Source organism: Schistocerca nitens, chromosome 2, assembly GCF_023898315.1.
Source record: "Schistocerca nitens isolate TAMUIC-IGC-003100 chromosome 2, iqSchNite1.1, whole genome shotgun sequence".
NCBI classification, from domain to species: domain Eukaryota; kingdom Metazoa; phylum Arthropoda; class Insecta; order Orthoptera; family Acrididae; genus Schistocerca; species Schistocerca nitens.
In genome coordinates, this window is record NC_064615.1 from 78,004,083 (window position 1) to 78,031,116 (window position 27,034).

Sequence of the window (27,034 nt, forward strand, 5' to 3'; positions counted from 1 at the left end):
ACTCCAACATGGAGGACATAAAGTTCTGTTCCGACTGGTCAACTGCTGCCTTAGGAGAAGCGATAAAGATCGTGGCACGTGTGATTATCATGTCGCTAATCCCTACAGACGTTATTTTTGCAGATAAATCCAATTGGTGGTGCTGCTTCTGTACTGAAGCACTTGACCTCCCGACCTCAGAAAAAAATCTTAGGAGTTAACAGGAACTGAACCGCGTTCTTTCGCTCCGAAGGCAGCGGCATTAACCATTTGTTTAACGAGGCGATGCGTTATAAAAACGGGGCTAACTGCATGGAGCAACTATAACGCTTCGAATCTGCATCAAGTTTCTGAATCGAAAGAACGACATTATGTCCATTAACAACAGTGATTTACATGCATAGATAATTCTATTATTATTTCTTATTTCTTTCATGAGAACATATGGTGACGCATATTCTGACACCCAGCATAAGATGTCTCACCCAAAGTTTCTAACGACGACCAATTTATGGCGGAACCCACTCATGATTAGAAGCCTGTAATTATGTTTGTGTTTAGAGCAAATTAGAAAACGTTGTAACGTGTATTATCATCGCAAAGAGAGTAGTAAATAATTTCAAAATCTGACTCCCATTGGGAATTTTACCATCATCCTTTGGATAGAAACACTTTTTTCCAGAATTCAGAAATTACCGCTCTTTAGGGGATGTAAGTTAGAAAACAAAAGTTTTACTTGTGTTGACTACTGTTCTTAGTTTAAATAGAAATATTGTACATTCTTCGGGTATGAAAACACTTTTTATTAAATATCTTTTTTCAGCCAGATTTCAACACTAAGAAAAATAACAATTTCACCAATTGTTTCTACAGGTTTCAGGATCATAAGAAATTAAACTTATATATTCTGACACCTCACTAATTATGCAGAAGGTGTCGCAAATCGTCCCGCGAAAAAAATCGTAGGGGTGACGTCATCCATAATGAAGAACAAGAAGGGGTGGTCGGCCTTGAAGATGACGTGTGGTGGTGGCGGAAACCGAGGAGCGCCAGAACCAGCTGCCACGAGAACTGCAACAGCAGGAACAGGCATTACTTTCTCTGTCTGAGGTGACAGTCCTACCACTTTTACTCGCACGCAAGTGTAAAACAGCATATCCAGGGCACTCAGACAGTGGGAGATAGAAAGAGCGTTGCTCACGAAACGCAGTATTCGGGGTTTGAGTCTAGTACAACACATTCTACTCACACAGTGGTGATGTATTCCAGTAACTCCAAAAATGGTTCAAATGGCTCTGAGCACTATGGGACTTAATTTCTGAGGTCATCAATCCCCTAGAACTTAGAACTACTTAAACCTAACTAACCTAAGGACATCACACACATCCATGCCCGAGGCAGGATTCGAACCTGCAACCGTAGCGGTCACGCGGCACCGGACTGAAGCGCCTAGAACCGTTCGGCCACACCAGGCCGGCAGGTTGTATTTGAGTTTAGGATAATGATGGTGGTGATGATGATGATGATCACGGAGAAATGAGGAGTGGCTCAAACCTTGTGCTGGCATACAAGCCTACGGCTCTCGCATACAAGGCCGCCGACCTTTTTGACCTCAACTCAGAGACAGTACAACAATAGTTTCTCTGCTTGAGCGAGGTATGTGATTCTATACAGGACATTGGTGCGAATTCTTATCTGCTGAGGCTTCGGCACCCTTCCATCCGCAACCGTTGTCAACCAACATTTTCCATGAAAATTCGAAACAAACTTGTCCATCGTCTTCTGTCTTACCACCATCCTTCCGTCTCCACCTCGCTGCAGTCTTTCGCACGCAGCTATTCACTCTTTTTAACCACCAGTCTCTTGGTCTTCCTCTTCATACTTTTACCTTGCCTTTCACCTCATATATCGTTCTCGGTATCTTCTTCTCCTTCTCTGACACTCTTCATTCTTTAACCTTTCCATTTTCGTCACTCCAATACTGTTTCTCAAGAATTTCATCTCTCCTATTTCATTTTGCTCTGTCTCTTCCTTTCATTATTCACATCTCCGAGGTACACATCGAGATTGGAACAGACTACACCCGATACATAACCATTTTATTGTTTTGCAGGACGTCCTTGCTGCGTATCAGGCTGCTAATAATCTCCCAGAATACTCTACTTCTCTTCCTCACTCATTTATTTCTTTATCGCTTCTTCCATTTTCCAGTACTAAGGTTTCCAGGTACCTGAAGCTCTCCAATTTTCTCAGACGTCCTCACCCCCAATTGTTCTTCTTTTTTGAGATAATCATTTCACACTTACGTATGCTACATTTCATCCGATATTCTTGTCGTGTTTGTTGCCAAATGTCCAACTGCCCCTGCACTATCTCCTTCTAGTTTCTGCAAATCATCAAATCCTCTGCAAACACCGTCGCTTTCGTGGAGGTATGTTCCATCTTGCAACTAAATGATAGACAGTTTGTTTTTTGTCATACGCGTTTCGCTTCTTTCTTTTGTGAAGCATCTTCAGTGGTCTGTTCAAATGCTTCTACTTCCAAAGTTACATTTTTCATGTTTTCTCTTGTTTTACAGATAAGGCAGAACTTTTGTAGCACAAGTTTCGTGAAGTTAAATTGCCTTTTGGTGTTACGATTTTCAGTGTTGCTATTCCACGTGTGTAAACCTGCAAACTTTCACTTTTCATTGTGGGTTCAGTATGTGTGTGTTTGCAATGTGTTGTGTTGCCAACTGTCGCTGGGTGTTTATTTTTCGTAATTCGTTTGTGTTGTGCATGTGGTTGGATATTTTATTTGTTTTGTTTTTGTTTGTATGTATATGTGTCTGTTTGTGTGTTATGTTGTGTGCATATGTGTCATTCCTTTTTTCTTTAAAAAATGTGTGGAAACGTTATTCTTTGTGTGTGTGTATGTTTGTGTGTGTGCATGTGTTTGTGTGTGTCTTTGCCATTCTGTGTGTTGTGTTAGTGGAATAACCAAAACTCTTAAAGTAATCACATCCAAAAATGACTTCCGATATGGAAAGGATGTTTACTTACAAAAAGGGGGCCTTCCAATGGGATCCCCAATATCAGGAGCAATTACAAACGTATTCGTCAGCCATATAGAAAACGCGATCTTCGATACAGTCATCACAAAGAAATATATAAAATTGTTTACTGGTACAGATATACGGATGACATAATTCTGGATGAACGAACAGAAAAAACAGATATACTTCATACAGACATAAACAGTATACATGGAAACAGAATCACAAAAGCTAGTACATTTCTTGGATATGCCAAAAAGGGAGACAGCAATTAGCGCATATTTGACTTATTCAGGAAGCCAACAGTCCCAGATACACTTATACCGGCTACATCCAACCTGATACACAGACTAAATAACATCCCAATCAGCAAAGAAAACTATGAAAAAGAATTACAAGCAATACAGCTCATAGCCACAAACAATAGTTGTAACACCTGTATAGTGCCTTCCGTAATGTTCGCACTTGTATTGACAGTGCGCTGACGCACGTTTTCAGGCGTTGACGGTGGAGCACGATAGCAAATATCCTTCAAATAAGCATACATTGCACCATTTAGATTGCCATTGATAAAATGGGGGCCAATTATCCTTCCACCCATAATGCCGCACCATACATTAACCCGCCAAGGTCGCTGATGTTCCACTTGACGTAGCCATCATGGATTTTCCGGGGCCCAAAAGTGCATATTATGCCGGTTTACGTTACCGCTGTTGATGAATGACGCTTCGTCGCTAAACAGAACGTGAGAAAATAATCTGTCATCGTCCCGTAATTGCTCTTGTGCCCATTGGCAAAACTGTACACGACGTTCAAAGTGTCGCCATGCAATTCCTGGTGCATAGAAATATGGTACGGGTGCAATCGATGTTGATGTAGCATTCTCAACACCGACGTTTTTGAGATTCCCGATTCTCGCGCGATTTGTCGGCTACTGATGTGCGGATTAGCCGCGACAGCAGCTAAAAGACCTACTCGGGCATCATCGTCTGTTGCAGGACGTGGTTGGCGTTTCACATGTGGCTGAACACTTCCTGTTTCCTTAAATAACGTAACTATCCGGCGAACGGTCCGGACACTTGGATGATGTCGTCCAGGATACCGAGCAGCATACATAGCACACGCCCGTTGGGCATTTTGATCACAATAGCCATACATCAACACGATATCGACCTTTTCCGCAGTTGGTAAACGGTCCATTTTAACACGGGCAATGTATCACGAAGCAAATACCGACCGCACTGACGGAATGTTACGTGATACCACGTACTTATGCGTTTGTGACCATTACAGCGCCATCTATCACAAAGCGAAAAAAGTGGTTCAACTAAAACATTTATATTTCTTTACGTTCTACACGAATATGTAATGAAAAATGGGGGTTCCTATTTAAAAAAACGCAGTTGATATCCGTTTGACCTATGGCAGCGCCATCTAGCGGGCCAACCATAGCGCCATCTGGTTTCCCCCTTCAAGCTAGACGAGTTTCGTTCTTTGTAGTTTTTTCGTTCGATGCTTATTTCGTGAGATATTTGGCCCGGTCACTATCAATGGACCATCCTGTGTAAATATATAGTAGTTCCAAAGTTACATTTTTCATGTTTTTCTCTTGTTTTATAGATAAGGAAGAAGTTTTGTAGCTCAAGTTTCGTGAAGTTAAATTGCCTTTTGGTGTTACGATTTCCATTGTTGCTATTCCATGTGCGTAGACCCGTAACCGTGTTCATACGCTCCCCATACTACAGATGGCCGATATCCGGCGTTTTCTCACCCACGTTTATTACAAGACTTTACTTTTACTTTTAATGATGAGTTCAATATGTGTGTGTTTGCAATGTGTTGTGTTGCCAGTTGTGGCTGGGTGTTTATTTTTCGTCCTTTGTGTGGTGCAAGTGGTTTGATATATCCATTTGTTTTGTTTTTGTTTGTGTGTGTTCGTGTTGCTTGTGTGTAATGTTTTGTGTAAATGTGTCATTCCTTGTGAGAGCGCTGTTTTTCTTTACAAAAAATGTGTGAAAGCGTTATTCTTTGTGTGTGTGTGTGTGTTTGTGTGTGTGCGTGGGTTTATGCGTGTATTTGCTATTCTGTGTGCTGACTTCCGATTTGGAAAGGATGTTTATTTACAAAAAGGTGGCCTTCCAATGGGATCCCCAATATCAGGATCAATTGCAAACATATTCGTCAGCCATATAGAAAACGCGATCTTCGATACAGTCACCACAAAGAAATATACAAAATTGTTTACTGGTACAGATATGCGAATGGTACGGTGGATGAACGAACAGAAAAAACAGATAAACTTTATACAGACATAAACAGTATACATGGAAACAGAATCACAAACGCTAGTACTTTCTTGGATATGCCAAAAAGGGATACAGCAATTAGCGCATATTTGACTTATTCAGGAAGCCAACAGCCCCAGATACAATTATACAGGCTACATTAAAAAGAGAAAAAAAAGAAACTTGCGGCCGTAAGACACATATAACGCAGACTAAATAACATCCTACTCAGCAAAGAAAACTATGAAGAAGAATTACAAACAATGCAGCTCATAGCCACAAACAATCGTTGTAACACCTTTATAATGCAAAGACTCAACCAAAAAATCAAAACACAGCTAAAGAAAATTGTAAACATGCAGAGAACACAAACGCCACAGAACCCAGCAGACACTACAGCTGACAACCAGAAACACAAAACAGTTACACTCATGGCATGACTGACTGAAGGAAACGGTATACTTTAAGATAGAAACACATATCAACACATAGAATAGCAAATACACAATTTTTTTTAAAAAAAAGCAGTCTCACAAGGAATGACCCATTAACGCATCACAAAAAGACAGACACATTCGCACACACAGACATAACAAATGAAAATATCAAATGACAAGCGCAACACAAACCAATGACGAAAGGTAAACACACTACACACTGTAAAACACGCACGTTGAACACACAATGAAAATCGTAAGTGAAGTGTTATAATAAGTATGGGTGAAAAAATGTTGGAAATCGGCCATCTGGGGTATGGGGACACGGACTAACAACATTGGAAATCGTAACACAAAACGATAATTTAATTTCACAAAACTTGTGCTACAAAAGTTGTTTCTAATCTGAAACACAAGAGAAAAACATGAGAAAACGTAACATATTTTGCACTACTAACTCTGAAGTAGACCGCTACACAGGGTGAGTCACTTAACGTTACCGCTGGATATATTTCGTAAAACACATCAAATACTGACGAACCGATTCCAAAGACCGAACGTGAGGAGAGGGGCTAGTGTAATTGTTTAATACAAACCATACAAAAATGCACGGAAGTATGTTTTTTAACACAAACCTACGTTTTTTTAAATGGAACCACGTTAGTTTTGTTAGCACATCTGAACATACAAACAAATACGTAATCAGTGCCGTTTGTTGCATTGTAAAATGTTAATTACATCCGGAGATATTGTAACCTAAAGTTGACGCTTGAAACATTGTCCTCACTTCATTGCAGGTGCCCAAACAGCTGCAACATACATCGCGTGTCTACAGAATGATCTGCCAACGTTGCTCGAAAATGTCCCACTGGAAACGCATCGACGTATGTGGTATCAGCATGATGGTGCACCTGCACATTCCGCAATTAATACTAGGCTGACCCTTGACAGGATGTTCCATGGGCGTTTCATAGGACGTGGAGGACGCATAAATTGGCCAGCCCGTTCTCCTGATCTTACACCTCTGGACTTCTTTCTGTGGGGTACGTTAAAGGAGAATGCGTACCGTGATGTGCCTACAAGCCCAGAGGATATGAAACAACGTATTGTGGCAGCCTGCGGCGACATTACACCAGATGTACTGCGGCGTGTACTACATTCATTACGCCAGAGATTGTAATTGTGTGCAGCAAATGATGGCCACCACATTGAACATCTATTGGCCTGACATGTCGGTACACACTCTATTCCACTCCGTACTTGAAAACGGAAACCACGTGTGTACGTGTACCTCACCCCTCATGGTAATGTACATGTGCGTCAGTGAAAAAGACCAATAAAAAGGTGTTAGCATGTGGACGTAATGTGCTCTTCCAGTCTCTTCTGTACCTAAGGACCATCACCGTTCCCTTTGGATCCCTACGCAATTCGGTGCTCTCCGATACACATAATCGAACAGCGGAGGAGTGGTACTCAAGCGTCAACTTTAGGTTACAATATCTCCGGATGTAATTAACATTTTACAATGCAACAAACGGCACTGATTACGTATTTGTTTATATGTTCAGATGTGCTAACAAAACCAACGGGGTTCCATTTAAAAAAAGCGTAGGTTTGTGTTAAAAAACATACTTCCGTGAATTTTTTTATGGTTTGTAGTAACCAATTACACTAGCCCCTCTCCTCACGTTCGGTCTGTGGAATCGATTCGTCGGTATTTGATGTGGTTTACGAAATATATCCAGCGGTAATGTTAGGTGACTCACCATTTATATACACTGCTGGCCACCGTAAATGCAACACCAAAAAAGACAAGAGGTAGCACAACAAAATTTATTTTGTAGATAACATGTTGACCAAGTATCAAATGATTACGTTTACAGACGTCTGTGACATGTGGTTCCTGCCAGAATCAGTAGCCAGAGTAGCCGCCATTGTTGGAGATCACCGCTGCCACACGTCTCGGCATTGAGTCAAAGAGACGTTGGATGTGTTCCTGGGGTACAGCAGCTCAAGCAGCTTCCACACGTTGCCAAAGATCATCTGGTGTGGCAGCTGGGGATGTAATCTGGGTCACTCGTTGAGCAGCCATGGACCACATGTTTTCTATCGGCGAAAGATCCGGAGAGCGAGCCGGCCAGGGAAGCAATTCAATCTGGTTATTGACGAAGAACCTTTGGACAATGCGTGCCACGTGTGGTCGCGCATTATCCTGTTGAAATATGGCTGTGGCCGAGCCCTGAAGGTAAGGAAGGACAACCGGCTCCAGCACCTCGGATATGTAGCGCCGGCTATTTAAAGTACCGGCAATGCGTACTAGAGGCGTGCGAGACTAATATCCAATACCGCCCCATACCATAATACCCGGTACAAGACCAGTGTGGCGGTGCCTAATGCAGCTGTCCAGCATCCTCTCTCCACGGTGTCTCCACACTTGAATCCGACCATCGTGGTGCTGCAGACAGAAGCGTGCCTCGTCAGTAAAGACAACCTCATTCCATTCTGCCGTCCACATCCGTCTGTCATCACACCATTGGCGACGGAGACGTCTGTGGTTCTGCGTCAATGGTAGACGAAGCAATGGACGTCTTGCGGACAGACCACTCTGCTGTAAACGGCGTCGAATGGTACGCGCAGACACTGGATGATGCGTTACAGTCGCAATGTGCTGTGCTCTGGTTCGGGATGTCACTGAGCGATCCGTCACTGTCATGCGCACAATTTGCCTATCAGCACGTGCAGTGGTGCACCGAGGTGAATGCGATCGACCACGTCGGTCCGTCGTACCCTCCTGCATCCAACGGTCACATATCCGCATTACAGTTGTTTGGTTTCGTCCAACACGACTAGCGATTTCTCTGTACGATAATCCACAATCTCGGTAAGCCACTATCCTTCCTCTGTCGAACTCGGATACTTGATCAAAAGATGTTCGCTGTTGTCTACGACGCATAACTGATCGTCTTGTGAAACAACCACAAGGTAAACACACGTGCCGAACGTACACTCGTCGAAATCGCCAAGCCTTAAATGGCGCTATGAGGTGACGCCACAGGCGCGCGTGATGTGCGTCTGCGCTGAAATTCTAATCAGTTGCATATCTCATCGCTGCAAACCCATGGTGTAAATTTCACTTGATTCGGATGCTTCCTTCAGGGTGTTGCATTTACGGTGGCCAGCAGTATATATATGCGAAAACAGAACATACCTCCATGAATTTTTTAGCAACTAAGGAAGGTCGAAAAAAAGAAAACATGACAACCGTTGCTTTCATCTTTTCTTCACCAATTGCTTATGCCAATTTGGTCATTGCCTCATCCATCACTAGAAAGAAGAACAATGCTGAAAGTGCACGTCCCTGCCTCTAGGCATTCTTCTCGTCCAGCCAATCTGTTCTCTCTCCCCAAAAGAGATTTTCACTCTGCAGCGGAGTGTGCACTGATATGAAACTTCCTGGCAGATTAAAACTGTGTGCCGGGCCGAGATTCGAACTCGGGACCTTTGCCTTTCGCGGGTAGCTCAGATGGTAGTGCACTTTCCCGCAAGCAACAAATCGGATACATATATCAGCAAATAGCTGGTACAATCCGAATTACTCACGAAGCAAAACAAGGAAGGATCTAGAACAATTTTACGAAACAACGGCAGTGGTATTGTGTGTCAGGCTTGTATGTTAAGATAAATCACACAACTTAAGTTAACTACAGATCCTAATTACTGTTTGAGGTTAAGCTGAGGCTAATATGACACAGAGTACTCAGAGAAGATATAAAATTATGAAAGCTGAATGACATAACTGAAGAAATTAAGCCGAAGTGTTCTACAGGAGTACGACGCTTTTGCACAGCGTGTTATATTAGACAGACATTTATCGGCAAATGTAAAAGTAACTTCAGGCTTTCCACATGGAAGTGCAGTTTATCAGTCCTCGTAATTGGTGAATATTAAGTTTTGAAACCACCCACCTGTTGCGGCTGCCGCTTCGGTGCCATTCTCGTTGACCTCGATGAACGCTTTGTGCAGGACCTTGCTTACTACAAACTTCTCATCAACGATGCCAGAGAAGTTCGCTTTGGCTGGATTAAACATGGACTCCATCCCGAGCTGAAATCGAAATTTGGAAATGCATGTAAATAAAAGTCTCTGTTCAAGAGGTTATTTTAAATAGTGTTAAGACAAAACGTTCGCGGCGAACAGTAATACAATATTATTTCGTTGCTTCAAAGAATGAATTCACTTTGTGAAGCTACTAAAGATCATGTACGGTACTATTTACGTGTCTTCACCTGACTAATCTTTAATGAGGCGAATTATTCTAAACTAGTACGTGAAAAGCTTTCTTGAAAAATATTCTAAAGGCTGTATGACTTACGTCTTTTAACTGCTAGTTAATGGAATTATTTTAAGCATTTCGTTTTATACAGCTATTACTAAATGCTTAAAATAATTCCATTATATTCAATTTTATACAGCTATTAAAGCCATTGATTGTGGTGTGCCGGCCGGAGTGGCCGAGCGGTTCTAGGCGCTACTGTCTGGAACTGCGCGACCACTACGGTCCCAGGTTCGAATCCTGCCTCGGGAATGGATGTGTGTGATGTCCTTAGGTTAGTTGTGTTTAAGTAGTTCTTTAGTCCAGGGGACTGATGACCTCAGAGCTCAGAGCCATTTGAACCATTTGATGGTGGCGCCATACACTATCATTAACCCGGCTCCAGGGTGGTAGGGTCCCCTTCCATATTCCTCTAGTGGGGTGATTCCTGTCTGGGGCGTCCACGTCGCGGGGATGGGCATCCTACACGTCAACAGGCCAGAGTGATAAGATGGTTGAGTTCAGGCAGGGATCCAATCCCGTGGGGTATAACACGGAACCCTTGCCCAGCGTTACTGGTGAAGACCGTAATCGCAGCGACTGCGGAGAAGAAATACTTCGGAACGGCGTAGCTGGCAGATGAGGCAACCCTCCTTTCTGGGGATTAAATGAGAAGGGAACCACTACCTCGTGGTGGAGGAGAAACTCCAAAGGCTAAGGGAGACAACCCCAACAGAAAATCCTTTCTTGCGTTAGGTCTGGAAAGCCAGTAGGAAAGGCTTCATATATTGCTTTCAAAACACAGACAAGCCTCGGAACGAACCACTCAGGATTTGACTCCATTGCTTCTTCAAGTACTCCTGCGAACGATGGGAGTCCTGAGGATATTCATCAGTACAAGAAGATGAATCAAATGGACTAAAAAAATAGCCTAAATATTGGCACCCTTAATATATTAATCCTCAATGGAAAAATAGAAGAAATGACAGATGTACTAACAGGGAGAAAGTTAGATATTTTGGGATTAAACGAAACGAAGTGGAATGGAAAAGATGAGAAGAATTTGAGAGGAGGAGGAAAACTGTACTGGAGTGGAAATAACAGGTTTGGAAGAAATGGTGAACAAGAATGTACAAAACTGTTTTGAAAGTGTGAGATATACACTCCTGGAAATGGAAAAAAGAACACATTGACACCGGTGTGTCAGACCCGCCATACTTGCTCCGGACACTGCGAGAGGGCTGTACAAGCAATGACCACACGCACGGCACAGCGGACACACCAGGAACCGCGGTGTTGGCCGTCGAATGGCGCTAGCTGCGCAGCATTTGTGCACCGCCGCCGTCAGTGTCAGCCAGTTTGCCGTGGCATACGGAGCTCCATCGCAGTCTTTAACACTGGTAGCATGCCGCGACAGCGTGGACGTGAACCGTATGTGCAGTTGACGGACTTTGAGCGAGGGCGTATAGTGGGCATGCGGGAGGCCGGGTGGACGTACCGCCGAATTGCTCAACACGTGGGGCGTGAGGTCTCCACAGTACATCGATGTTGTCGCCAGTGGTCGGCGGAAGGTGCACGTGCCCGTCGACCTGGGACCGGACCGCAGCGACGCACGGATGCACGCCAAGACCGTAGGATCCTACGCAGTTCCGTAGGGGATCGCACCGCCACTTCCCTGCAAATTAGGGACACTGTTGCTCCTGGGGTATCGGCGAAGACCATTCGCAACCGTCTCCATGAAGCTGGGCTACGGTCCCGCACACCGTTAGGCCGTCTTCCGCTCACGCCCCAACATCGTGCAGCCCGCCTCCAATGGTGTCGCGACAGGCGTGAATGGAGGGACGAATGGAGACGTGTCGTCTTCAGCGATGAGAGTCGCTTCTGCCTTGGTGCCAATGATGGTCGTATGCGTGTTTGGCGCCGTGCAGGTGAGCGCCACAATCAGGACTGCATACGACCGAGGCACACAGGGCCAACACCCGGCATCATGGTGTGGGGAGCGATCTCCTACACCGGCCGTACACCACTGGTGATCGTCGAGGGGACACTGAATAGTGCACGGTACATCCAAACCGTCATCGAACCCATCGTTCTACCATTCCTAGACCGGCAAGGGAACTTGCTGTTCCAACAGGACAATGCACGTCCGCATGTATCCCGTGCCACCCAACGTGCTCTAGAAGGTGTAAGTCAACTACCCTGGCCAGCAAGATCTCCGGATCTGTCCCCCATTGAGCATGTTTGGGACTGGATGAAGCGTCGTCTCACGCGGTCTGCACGTCCAGCACGAACGCTGGTCCAACTGAGGCGCCAGGTGGAAATGGCATGGCAAGACGTTCCACAGGACTACATCCAGCATCTCTACGATCGTCTCCATGGGAGAATAGCAGCCTGCATTGCTGCGAAAGGTGGATATACACTGTACTAGTGCCGACATTGTGCATGCTCTGTTGCCTGTGTCTATGTGCCTGTGGTTCTGTCAGTGTGATCATGTGATGTATCTGACCCCAGGAATGTGTCAATAAAGTTTCCCCTTCCTGGGAAAATGAATTCACGGTGTTCTTATTTCAATTTCCAGGAGTGTATATCAGACAGGATCATAATCTTACACCTGAGATTCCAAAAAGAAACACTAAAAGTTACTCTGATTTATGCGCCTCAATTGGGATGCAGCGAAGAAGAGAATATGGACTTTGAAAATGAGTTAGAGAACCATATAGAGAGTGCTAATACATAAATGTAATGTCGTGTGACTGGAGCCTCCCGTCGGATAGACCGTTCGCCTGGTGCAACTCTTTCGATTTGACGCCACTTCGGCGAGTTGCGAGTCGATGGGGATGAAATGATGATGATTAGGACAACACAACATCCAGCCCCTGAGCAGAGAAAATCTGCGACTCAGCCGGGAATCGAACCCGGGCCCTTAGGATTAACATTCTCGCACTGACCACTCAGCTACCGGGAGCGGACGCTAATATACTGACGGGAGATTTTAATGCACAGGTAGGCAAAGACAGAAAGGGATTTGAGCAAGTGTTGGGATGTTTTGGATATGGAGGCAGAAATGAAGAAGGGGAAAGACTCCTGGATTTGTGCCAGAGGAATGGAATGAAAATAGCAAACAGCTTGTTTGTGAAGAGAGAAAGTCATGTTATCACCAGATACAGTTGGGATGTAAGAAGCAAGAGTGCAAGTGATTATATTCTAGTAGATAGGAAATGAGGAGAGAAAGTAACAAATGTGAAGGTAATTTCAAGTGTGGGTGCAGATGGAGACCATGTATTACTGGTGGGAGAATGAAAAATGAATCAGTGTGTGAAAATTAGAAAACGGAAGAAAGTGATGAGGATACGGGATTGGACTCTGAAGGGGAGTGAAAGTGCTGAGAAGTATAGAGAGTTAATCACGCAAAAATTTCCAAAAGAAGTTTTCTGCGACGTAGAAAAAGAATGGAGTTTATTGAAAGACACTTTAGTTGAAGCGGCACAAAAGTAAGTGGTAGAACATTTGGAAAGGAAAAAGTAAGATAGACAAGTTGGTGGTATGATACCACAATCCAAGCAGTTAGAAGAACAATGAAGCATGAAGAAAGTGATGGAAAACTAAAAATAATGAGGACCATAAAAGATACATAGAGGAAAAGAAGAAGTGCAAAGAAATAGTGGAAACAGCAAATAAAAAGGCATGGCAAGAGTTTACAAAAAAAATTGAAGAAGATGTGAAGAGCAATAAGAATATGTTCTATAAAATGATGAAAAATAAAAGGAAGGCTTCTGAAGTACTAGTAAAGATGGAAACAGAGGATGGTACTGTGGTTGAAGATGCAGGGAATATAAAAGATTTCTGGAAAGAACTTTTTAAGAAACTGTTAAACGCTGAGGAGCAGGTACACGAGGAGACAACAAATAATGGAGAAACTGGGAAGCGGAATTAGGACAAATTACACGGGAAGAAATGGAAATAGCTGTGAAGAAGATGAATGGCGGGAAAGCCCCAGGATCTGATGAAGTATCAAATGGTACAAATGGCTCTGAGCACCATGGGACCTTAACATCTGAGGTCATCAGTCCCCTAGAACTTAGAACTAATTAAACGTAACTAACCTAAAGACTTCACACCCATCCATGCCCGAGGCACGATTCGAACCTGCGACCGTAGCGGTCGCGCGGTTCCAGACTGGAGCGCCTAGAACCGCATGGCCACTGCGGCCGGCCTGATGAAGTATCAGTGGACATGATAAGAGCAGCAGATCCAGTGGGAATGCAGTGACTGTATAGAGTTCTATAAGTCTGTGGAGAAATAGTACAATACCTGACGACTGGAGAAGAGGACACATCTTCAATAAAGGCGATAAGAGCCTTTGTAAAAACTACAGAGGAATAACCCTTATGAGTCATACAGTCCGGAGCCGTGCGACTGCTACGGTCGCAGGTTCGAATCCTGCCTCAGGCATGGATGTGTGTGATGTCCTTAGGTTAGCTGGGTTTAAGTAGTTCTACGTTCTAGGGGACTGATGACCACAGCAGTTGAGTCCCATAGTGCTCAGAGCCATTTGAACCATTTTGAACAGCATGCACTAGGGTAAAATGAAACTAGCTGAGGAATAGCTTTGAATCCTGCAGTTGCAACAGACAAGAATAAACATTTATAAATGAGGAGCCTGATTAAAGTAATAACGGACAAACGATGTATGATGGAATAATTGTGCACACACCAGTGTGAACAGAACGAAAAAGTCTGTGAGACTAATAGCTTATGTGCCCATTACGGATTACGATTCTAAAGTTTCCTTTCTAGAATTTGTACACATCACGAAGTGCGATTCGTTTACTACACTATGCTTTTGGTAGTATTAATCGTAGAAAGAAGATAAAAGCTTGATTATGAAAGGCGCAGAATGACGCGTATTCTATGGTACATATAAGCACTGTAGCCCATTTAGATTAGAGAATTAGATTAAAATTTGTGTATATTCGGACTATATCCAGCACGGCTAGAGTGAGGCAAGCTGTGGAAGGCTTCGGCGAGAAGGGCTCGAGATACGATGCATTCTACAGCTATCACTGTAGAGGCTGTTAAATGATAATTTAAAGTTCTATGGGAAAAACGGTGTAAAAATAATTGTAAACCAAAGTTCATCTTACGATAAACTGAGATTTTCTGGATTGTGAGCTGATTAACTTCTCCTCTTTATTCGGAATATTTCAAGAGGAACTATTAATATTCAGGGATATGAACGGAATGACCGTTCTGGTGAAAATATGTCTAGTAAACATGGTCTCTAAAATACGTACCTTAAGAGCTATGAGCACTTGTTGAGTTGAAGAGATCTGTTTCACAGTAACGAGGATGAACAAGCGCTTATACACTGAAGAGTGTGAGAGACGTCTACAGACGTTAAAGTAACCTCTGGCGTGCCACAGGGGAGCATTATGGGACCATTGCTTTTCACAATATGTATAAATGACCTAGTAGATAGTGTCGGAAGTTCTATGCGGCTTTTCGCGGATGATGCTGTAGTATACAGAGAAGTTGCAGCATTAGAAAATTGCAGCGAAATGCAGGAAGATTTGCAGCGGATAGGCACTTGGTGCAGGGAGTGGCAACTGACCCTTAACATAGACAAAGGTAATGTATTGCGAATACATAGAAATAAGGATCCTTTATTGTATCATTATATGATAGCGGAACAAACACTGGTAGCAGTTACTTCTGTAAAATATCTGGAAGTATGCGTGAGGAAAGATTTGAAGTGGAATGATCATATAAAAGTAATTGTTGGTAAGGTGGGTGCCAGGCTGAGATTCGTCGGGAGAGTCCTTAGAAAATGTAGTCCATCAACAAAGGAGATGGTTTACAAAACACTCGTTCGACCTATACTTGAGTATTGCTCATCAGTGTGGGATCCGTACCAGGTCGGGTTGACAGAGGAGATAGAGAAGATCCAGAGAAGAGCGGCGCGTTTCGTCACAGGGTTGTTTGGTAAGCGTGATAGCGTTACGGAGATGTTTAGCAAACTCAAGTGGCAGATTCTGCAAGAGAGGCGCTCTGCATCGCGGTGTAGGTTGCTGTCCAGGTTTCGAGAGGGTACGTTTCTGGATGAGGTATCGAATATATTGCTTCCCCCTACTTATACCTCCCGAGGAGATCACGAATGTAAAATTAGAGAGATTCGAGCGCGCACGGAGGCTTTCCGGCAGTCGTTCTTCCCGCGAACCATACGCGACTGGAACAGGAAAGGGAGGTAATGACAAGCCGGCCACTGTGGCCGTGCGGTTCTAGGCGCTTCAGTCAGGAACCACGTGACCACTACGGTCGCAGGTTCGAATCCTGCCTCGGGCATGGATGTGTGTGATGTCCTTAGGTTAGCTGGGTTTAAGTAGTTCTAAGTTCTCGGGGATTGATGACCACCGATATTAAGGCCCATAGTGCTCAGAGCCATTTGGAGGTAATGACAGTGGCACGTAAAGTGCCCTCCGCCATACACCATTAGGTGGCTTGCGGGGTATAAATGTAGATGTAGGTGTAGATGTAGAAGAGTAAAAGAAACTGGTACACCTGCCTAACATCGTGTAGGGCCCCCGTGAGTGGGCGGAAATGCCGCTACACGATGTGGCATCGACTCGACTAATGTCTGAAGTAGTGCTGGAGGGAACCGACACCATGAAACCTGCAGGGCTGTTTATAAATCCGTAAGAGTACGGTGGAGTGGAGATCTCTCCTGAACAGCACGTTGCAAGTCATCCAACTTACGTTAAATAATGTTCACACCCGGGGAGTTTGGTGGCCATTGGAAGTACCCAAACTCAGAAGAGTGTTCTGGAACCACTCTATAGCAGTTCTGGATGTGTGGGGTCCTGCTGGAATTGCCCAAGTCTGTCGGAATGCACAATGGACACGTTGGATGCAGGTGATCAGGCAGTATGCTTACGTACGTGTCTCCTGCCAGAGTTATAGCTAGACATATCAGGGGTCCCATACCACTCCAACCGCACACACCCTACACCATTACAGAGCCTCCCTGCTGACATGCGGGTTCTATGGATTCATGAGGTTGTCTCCATACCCATACACGGTCATCCACTCGATACCATTTGAAATGAGACTCGTCTGACAAGGCAACATGTTTCAAGTCATCAACAGTTCAATGTCGGTGTTGACAGGCCCAGGCGAGGCGTAAAGCTTTGTGTCGTGCAATCATCAAGGGTACACGAGTGGGTCTTCTGCTCCGAAAGCCCATATCAATGATGTTTTGTTGAATGGTTCGCACGCTGACACTTGTTGACAGCCCAGCATTGACATCTGCACCAATTTGCGGAAGGGTCGCACTTCTGTCACGAGGAACGATTATCTTCAGTCATCGTTGGTCCCGTTCTTGCAGGATCTTTTTTCAGCCGCAGAATTGTCGGAGATTTGATGTTTTGACCGATTCCTGATATTCGTGGTACACTCGTGAAATGGTCTTACGTGAAAATCTCCAACTCATCGCTGTCTCGGAGACGCTGTGGCCCCTTCGCTGGTGCGCCGACTATAACACCATGCTCAAACTCACTGAAATCTTGCTAACCTGCTATTGTAGCAGCAGTAACCGATGTAACAACTGCGACAGACACTTGTTGTCTTTTATGCAGGCGTTGCCGACCGCAGCGCCATATTCTGCTTCTTTACATACCTCAGTATTTGAATACGCTTGCCTATACCAGTTTCTTTGGAGCTTCAGTGTAGCTCTTAAGGTATGCACTTTAGAGCCCATGTCTACTTGACTTGTTTTTCTTCTTGCTTGAGTCTATACTACTATCTCTCAAAACATGCAGTAGAAAAGATTTGTTTCACAGTATCACAGCTGAAGAAGTGCTCATAGACTTCGTTGCAGGCCCTCTTCCAGTCTATAAAACAAATATATACCTCCTACTTCGTTTCCATCGCTTTTTCCCCAGTCATCTGGAGACAACCTACAGCATCTCTTGTTCTTTATCCTTTCTAAACACGAACTGGTCTAGCACAGTTTTTTCTTCAATTTGCTTTTCAGTTCTCCTTAGCTTAACTCTCGTTACAGCCTTAGTAAGATGTCTGATAAAAGTATTTGTCTTATAGTCTTTGCATTCTTTTGCGTTGCACTATTAACGTAAAGATACTTGATGGTCTTAAGTAGATCTTGAACCTTGTGTCGTAAATTGTTTACTGTCTCAATCTGGCTATTGAATTCGGACCTAAGATTTCTATTACCTCAGATGGTATTCTGTGACAGGCCGATGCTTTCTTCTCCCACAGCTCCTGAACTGCATTCTCCAATTCTCATTGCACCTTCCAAAACTATTATGGTGTTCTCCCCCTGTCCACGATGTAATTCCTCCACACAACTCACCCAAACTGTCCTCTTTTATAAATACGATCCTCTTCCCATGTTTATTTAACATTCCTTCTTTGCTTAATTTCTTTACTACTCTTCTTGTTAAGCATATTGTGGTTTTGTACATTTCTTCCAATTTTCCTCTCTTTTTCAATTCTTCTATTTCCTCATATTGTGTTCTTATCCAATCCTCTCTAACCTGGTCATTTAACTTTTTTAGATCATTGGTCAGTTTTCTTTGCTGTCTTATGCCTTCTTCTTAATTATCACTTCTGCATTTCCTGTTCTCATCCCTTTTACCCACTCTTTCTTAGTTCTTGTTCTCTTCACCTCTCCAGTCTCTATCTCTAATCCTTCAAACACTATGTTTCTAACGGTATTTCATTTTTGAGTGACTTCTACAGTTCTCCTTACGTGTTCCAATTTATTTGTACTCTTACTTAAAGTTCTCATTCTTCAATTTCTCAGTGTGTCATTTGTTCATCTGCTGAGTTTTCTTAAAGTCCTTTAATCTTGTCCTTACACCTGCTGCGAGTAATTTATGATCTGCACCAACATCTGCACCTGTAAAGGGTTTTGCCGCCCTAATACTGTTTTTGAATCTACGACTGACTATAGCAAAGTCTATCTGGGCTATGCCAGCATATCTCTGGGTACCGATATCAGAGAGCCTTGCCGCGAGTGTACTGTGAGGCTTGTTTTCTGCGGCCAAGGCGGAAGTGCAATAGCGTTGGCTGGTGCGGGTGTTCAGTCTGAGGTCGGCCTGCGAACGAGGAAGGGAACACACGGCCCGCTGGAGTGCTTTGGGTAGCAACCAGCCTGTGTACTGGAGCTGTAGCCGCGACCGTGAGCGGCGAGGGCAGCCCTGAGTCGTGCCCGCCGAGTGAGAGCTGTTTGTTTGTCTGCCACTTCTCAGTGGTGGGCATGCAGTGCGGCGCCCGTATGTATTGAATGCAGGCTGTCTGTCTGTCATTACCTCGGTGCCATGTACCAAACACGACGCTGTGACAGGCGTTGGGGACTCACCAGCGACGAGTATAAGATGTCGACTTGCCATTTTCTCGCTGCTGTCGAGACTGTGTGTGGGCTGCGATGTGCGAGTACATTCTACACCTGTCACGTACCTGTTGCTGTGGATGCTACAGTGACAGAATCATGTTAGCCTGGTGCTCATCTGCCGCTACTAGAGGCCGACCATGTGGTGAGAGATGTAGTTTTGTCGTCCATTGTGGTTCGTACAGCATTGCGTTTTTTCTGGTGTCTTTGATGTCATGTTTGCCTAGTTCATTGAGTTGTGTTAGCGTGTCATGCTGTCTCTGAACTAGCGTTCTTGTTAAACTGTGTATCTCAGTGTGTGGGGTTTTGTACATGTGGGTAGTCTGTTTCTGAATATGAAACTTCTTTTCTCGTTTGCCCTGTTGGTTGAAGTTAGTGTCTAGCTTGGCTTCCCATTTATTTGTCTACCTGCGTCCTTATTCATATGTGTTACATGCTGCAGAGAACACTCATTCTAATACAGTTACAATTTTATTGCGGTGAGGTTGTGTGTGTGAAATTATTGACCTCGGGTGGGAAACCGTTCGATTCTACACGGTTTAGTGCGCCAGTGGGGCAACACTATATGAAGACTTTTATGGGCCTTAAATTATTTGATGTACATGTCGTGGATGTTCTTTTTCTGCGGAGTTTTGTACTGAATATTTATTCTAAAGAATTTCTTGTCTGTTTGAAATGTTTCACCACTTGCTTCTGTAAAGTTTATTGCCTGCCTTCTGCATCCTCTACCGTTAGCTTCGTCGGGTTCATCCGCATTTAGGAGTGCTTTCCCATGTCGAAGGCAAGGGAGTGCCTTCCAAAGAGGCTGTTGGCACTTGGCAGAAGAAGTCTTCGTATACCGGGAGGTACTCACTCCCTGCGCCGCGCTAAAGTTAATCTAACTGATATACGTGAGTTACATATGTTTTACTGCGTAAATTTTTTAACTGAACATTTATTTTAAAGTATTTGGTGATTGTTTGTAAATCACTTTCACGATTCACAGGCAGAAAGTATCACTGGTTGCGAACTTGTAGTTACTGTAAATTTAAATATTCCTTACAACGATCTTTCTTTTTATATTGATCATTTACATTTAGTTTGTCATCATCTTTGGTGAAACAATGTGCCGTAATAGTATGGATCTTCGATGTTTGTTTTGTTTTCTAGATGATGTACATGAGAAATTACAGCCACACACATTTTTCTATCAGTGGTAAGGGCGAATACCCATTTTCGTAAGTGTATTTCGACTTGAAGCCGTGTTGTTAACATTTCGTGCCTTATAGCCACATGTGATAAAGTATACTTTGGGATCAAACTTCTGTGATCAGCCAAGGTGAAGCCGCTCTTACAATTATGTTTAATGTTTGTATTTGGTCTTTTATTAATAAATGATGACTTGAAATTTGCACAGTAAAGCCACCAGCATCTGGTTCTCCCCCACTCCCACGTTTCTTGCCGCTTCACTATTTGATATCTATCAACATCACTGGAGTTTTCCAAGTGTATGATCTTCGTTGATGGTGCATAAACCTCGTACTAGCAACCCAGAGATTAAATCGTTCACAGACGCTTATCAAGTTCTCTCCGATTTCTTTGGTCCTTTTCCAGGTCTTAGTTTCCAACAACTTTTTCTTCTCTTCTTTTTTTCACTTTACTACTCGTCCCCCATGACAGTTCTTACTTATCCTTTCTCATTTTCTTCGTAGATTTCTTACATCTGCTCATGTATTTTGTCTGCTTTCTCTTCGTTTGTACCTGATGTTGACATAGAAACTTGAATAATCAGTGCATCCACAGGGTTACTGTTTAACTTCACTGCAGACACTCTGCCACTAGTGCAAACAACTTTGCGTTCTAATACGTAATTCCAACTCCATTTTCCTTCGATTCCGACCCAATGCAAATTACTTTGTATTGACTTGATTCAAATTCTTCTTCTCCTTTCCACTGAACTTCACTCAACCCTAAACGACTTAAGCCACGTCTCTCCAATTCTGCCTTCCCTTTTTATAATTTTTGTTTACTGTCTTCACGTTCCATACAGCAATCCTCAATAGAGATGTTTTCCTTTTGCTCCTTTTGTCTTGATTTCAGTGCGCCGTTCTTCTGGGTATGAGCCCACCCAGAGATCGGATTGTGGGCCTATTGTGGAATATTTTTTCTCAGGAACACCTGTACCTCAGAACACAGTCCAGAGGGACTAGGAACATTACGTGGGTCTTTTATACAGTGGTTTCCTTCTGCCTTCCGTATCCTATGCCACTGGCCTTGTCAGGCTCATCCGCATTTAGGAGTGCTTTCTCATTTCGAGGGCAAGAGAGGGCCCTCCAAGGAGGCTGTTGGCACTTGGCAGAAGGAGTCTCTTTACACCGGGAGATATTCAGTCCCTGCGTCGTTAGCCGTTTGTGTGACAAGCGTTGCCCCTTATCATTTGGAGGTGACGTCAGGACTTCCTTTCATTGAGTTTAGAACCAAATGTCTTCTCCTAGACTGGCTGACAAGTATTGGCCTTATGGAACTAAAAAAGAAGTAAATCAAGGAAACAGAAGCCTAGGTGGTCACCGGGTAAAGTAATGTAGACAAACTAAATGATCAACTTTCATTTCCTAGAATGGCAATAGAGGAGATAACGAACTTCAAAGTTCAGAGAGATCTCATGGTTAACTGTGGTCAATAGCCTTCCATGAATTTTATTCCTCTCAAGAAGACTGCGGATCGCAAAAACATTACTAAGAAACATGATGTGACCACACAAACTCATACAAGAAAAACTGGACTGACGTTCCATCTGAGATCCCACAGGCGGTTAGTGCCACAATCCTGGCCGCTGCAAAACAAAATCATCTAGAGTAGAACGAAATCTGTGGTAATTCGCTGCCTCGGAGAAGAGTTGCCTGAAAAAACTGAGCTTAGACCAAGGAACAATAAATCTTTGATGTTTCGTAAAGCGAGAGATGTCGCAGCCCGAGTGTTTCGAGCATACGAGAAATAACGCACGGAAATGGTCGATCGCGATTTCTGGAAGAACAACATCAGGGGTTTTTATCACGCATTTTAGTCGATTCTAAAATGGTAACGATCTCCTAATTTGTGCTTTAGAGATGAAATTGGAATGCTAAGCCTGAACACTATTGAAAATAGCAACATTCTAGTTCCTTACTTCAGTAGGTTGCCTAAGTTAAATTTCATGGAGCTGCTCAGCAGTGAAGCGGCAACAGACTATCCACATCCCCTCCTGTTCAGCGTTTCTCTAACTTTCAGCCTCCTTGTCACATGGAAACTGAACTAATCAGAGGTAACCTAAAAGACAATAAAGTAGCTTCTGGAGATTTTATTGTGTCGCAAGTATTACAGCTTGCAATGAATGACAACCTGTGCATACTACCTTGCCTCTTTCAAAAACGTTCGAGAACGGGTATAATCTTGGTTGAATAGCAGTCAAAAGCTAATCCATCCTCTCCATAGAAACGATGGCAATAAAGACGTCGACAGTTAAAGGGATATATCAGCCATGCCCGTTCTGCACAAGACTTTAAGCACATCTGTTGGGAATATAATTTCATCTTGATAAACAGATTGGCGAGTACCAGCTGGTTACAGAAAAGGCTGTCCTATCCAGAACAAATTTTGGATCTGAATGACATCATCAGATATATGTCAGCTGAGAGGTTTAACTGTTTGGTTGCGTTCGTTAAATTCAGAAAACAAAGGCCGCGATTAATCACGAGTCGTTATGGAAGTATGTGGGGTGGATGAGACGTTCATAAACGTGATTAAGCATACTGTCACTTACATAATAACAATGATAAAATTAAAGAAAGAGATTTTTGAAAGCTCTTTGAGATGAAGATTGGGGTTTATGAAGGAATCTGGACGTCTCTGCGTCTTTCCAATAGTATCTTAGAACGTGTTGTTCGAGAATGGAGAAGTTTGCTATATAAAGTACAAAGGAAAGAAATCAGTTTCTCTTGGGTCGCAAACTCAAAGAAGCTTACGGCGACTGTCTGGTTATCGCGATGATTTGGCCATTTTTGACAATTACATCGATTCAGCAATCAGGTAGATAAAAACTTAAAGAAACAACAAGAACGTAGAACAAATCTCCTATTGGAAAACGAAGTACATTATACATTTCAATGACGGGCCAGAGTGGCTGATAACTGATCACTTGAAGATCACAAGGGTCAACAAGTCTAGGTATTCGGGTAAAGTATCCCAACACAATGGGCTAGAACAGGATGTGACTGGTATCCAGATCCGCAAACTAGAGTGAGAGTATCAGTTGACTGAAAATGTCTGTAAGAAGATTACGCTGAATATAGGAGACGAACTATTACAGCACTGTTATAAGATTAGAACGTTTGTAGGCGTGTGTGCTTCAGTGACACAGGGCTTGCACCGAAAAAGACAGTTACATAAAAGATGTTACGGAATATATTGGCGAGAGACGGAGTGTTTCGAATGAAATCTAGTAAAGAAGTATACGGCAAGAGGAAATTAATGACAATATCAGCTAAAATATTAATATTCCACGGACACATTTGCCGCATTGCTAATAACAGCCTCACAAGGAAAATATAAAATTATCAAAATCTGATGTAATCTAAGCTAAGATGGTTGCAAGAATGTGAGAGAGATCTAAGAGAGACGGGCATTGTAGAAGGCAATATAACTGATACTAATGGTTTCGGAAAGGTTGTAAAAGCTGTAAGGGTGATGGTGCAACCAGAATCCATAAGACGGAGAGGGCCTTTAGCTGAGGAGCAAAAAAAATGCGCTGATTGATGGGCTCAAAAGGCATCGGTAGGATGTCAAAGATGGCCAACGAACAAAATGTAGACTATGAAAACGATATTTTTTATTAACAAAAGGAAAAAATTCGAAAAGAAAGACAGTCCGTCGGAAGTGGACATCTCTGTACATCCGTGAAATCAAAGTAAGCTCTTGGTTAATGCTCAGTATCATGTTGTTCCGCTTGTGCTTTGAACCACCACAAGGCGGCGAGACTTTCCCGCGCAAAACCGTCCTATTCTTGGATGCGATCTCTCGTGATATCATCCAGTATGTGAGGATGCCTCCAGTCACGATACACTGTAGATTTAAACTGGTCTCAAGTACGTTCAATCAGGTTCATCCCAGCAGATATCGGAGACTGTTTTGTTCGATTGATTACTTCATGTTCACGAAGTGGTCACAATGCACTCGTGCACTACCGTCTTGAAAGACGAACCCATCGCCAAAATGTTTGACTGTAGGGGTCGACAGTGGTTGTACGATAGTGTTCCGATGCTGTGTAACCCTGATATCATTTTCTATCACGGCTAGAGATATCCAACTTTCGCACATTATATCGACACGAAACATGACTAAACTATCTTCTAATTCCAACGTGCGTTGGTACTTTCCTACGACAATCACGAGTTAAAAGAATCTTGCAGCCTTTGATTTATCTATTCTCGAGTCAGAGACATACGAGGGTGTACCCAAAAGAAACTGAACTCATTTTTTGGTAGGCAGAGATTTTGTAGGAGCGCACAGAGCGAACATGGGTCAGAAAGCCGAGTACTGTTGCTGAAGAATGTCAGGACTAGTTTCGGCAGAGTTTATAGTGACAACTGTTTTGTGTAATTGTCGTTTTTGCAATGGCTGATTTTCATGAACAGCATGCGACGGTGAACTTTTGCTTTTTTCTCGAAAAAAGTGGAAGAGAAACACTTGAAACGTTAATAAAGGCGTACAAGGACGATGCTATGGGGAAAAGTCAAGTGTCTGAGTGGTTTTCCCGTCTAAAAATGGTAAAAGTTAGCTGATTACAAATCTCGTTCTGATCGTCCTTTCACGACCTGAACACATGAAAATGTTGAAAACATTGTTGCAGTCATCAATGAAGGTCGACGACGGACCATTGAAGAAATTGTAGAGCGGTCGGGAGTGACTTGGAGTTTGGCAATGTATGGGGTTGCTGTCAAATTCTTACTACTACTGCTGACTGCTTGAATGAAAACAAGGTCGTGCGGAAGTATGCTGTGCTTTGAAAGAAGAGTCCCGAAATGACCGAAACTTTAAAAAAAATTTATCACACGTGACTAAACTTCGTGCTATGCTTATGGGCCTGAATCAAAGCAACAATAAAGCCAGTAGAACACTTAAAGTTCACCTCGCCCCAAGAAAACACATCAGGTGAAATCATCACTAAAACCACGCTGATTTGTTTTTCCGATATGCGAGGAGCCGTCCATTCAGAGTTTGTTCCGTAGGGTCACACGGTTAACCAGGCTGTCTGCTTGGGAGTTTTGAAAAGACTGTGCAACAGTATGCGGCGGAAGCGGTCTGATTTGCGGCTGTGCGGTGACCGGTTTGTCTATCACGACAACGCCTTTGCTCACATTCACCTGTCTGTACGACAATTATTGACCAAAAATGGTGTGATACCTGTTTCTCACACCCATAATCACCCGACTTTGCCCCATGTGACTTTTCTTTTTCCTACAATGAAACGAGACATGAAAGGGAAGCATTTTGCAGGCATTGATGAGGTGAATAACAAAAGATGGAGCCACTGTCTATCACCACAAAAGATGAATTTAACCAATGTTTTCTAAACTGGAATAAAAGATTAGAGAAGTTTATTATTGCAAGTGGAGAGTACTTTGAATGGTGCGAAAAGTGGCAGTTGACCCTAAATAACGAAAAGTGTGAGGTCATCCACACGAGTACTAAAAGGAACTCGTTAAACTTCGGTTACATGATAAATCAGTCTAATGTAAAAGCCGTAAATTCATCTAAATACCTAGGTATTACAATTACCAACAACTTAATCCGAAAGAACACATAAAATGTTGTGGGGAAGGCTACCCAAAGGCTGCGTTTTATTGGCAGGACACTTAGAAAATGTAACAGACCTACTAAGGAGACTGCCTACACTACGCTTCTCCGTTCTCTTTTAGAATACTGCTGCGCGGTGTGGTATCCTTACCAGGTAGGACTGAGGGAGTACATCGAAAAAGTTCAAAGAAAGGCAGCACGTTTTGTATTATCGCGAAATATGGGAGAGAGTGTCACAGAAATGATACGGGATTTGAGCTGGAAATCATTAAAAGAAAGGCGTTTTTCATTGCGACGGAATTTTTTCACGTAATTACAATCACCAACTTTCTCCTCCGAATGCGAAAATGTTTTGTTCACATCGACCTACATACGGCGGAACGATCACCACGATAAAATAAGTGAAATCAGAGCTCGTACGGAAAGATATAGATGTTCATTCTTCCCGCGCCCTATACGATATTGGAATAATAGAGAATTGTGAAGGTGGTTCGATGAACCCTCTGCCAGGCACTTAAATGTGATTTGCAGAGTATCCATGTAGATGTAGATGTAGATGTAGATGTAGATGTAGATGAAGGGGACTGAAGGTTTGTGCATAAAATGCGAATGAATAATTTCAGAAAAAGTACGTTCGCTTCCTTTAGGGCACCCCCTCGTAGAAATACACAGACTGACAATCAAATCAGAAAACAGATAACAGACTGGGAAAATATAACAGTTGTAGTGACCCTTTATCTTCATGTCACAACCTGTGAAGCGCTCAGCGTG

General features: G+C 43.3%; 1 protein-coding gene across 4 annotated transcripts in view; it reads right to left on the minus strand.

The window, feature by feature from the left end:
* The window catches only part of LOC126235753 (serpin B8-like), a 125,017-nt gene that overhangs the window by 36,143 nt on the left and 61,840 nt on the right, over nt 1-27,034 (minus strand). For 3 of the 4 annotated variants that reach the window (XM_049944545.1, XM_049944549.1, XM_049944548.1), the window contains exon 7: nt 9,701-9,839. In XM_049944545.1, the coding sequence (XP_049800502.1) occupies nt 9,701-9,839 (139 nt within the window). Of the gene's footprint in view, nt 1-893; nt 1,051-9,700; nt 9,840-27,034 lie in introns of those variants that run through there. The other variant, XM_049944547.1, reaches the window with a different exon arrangement.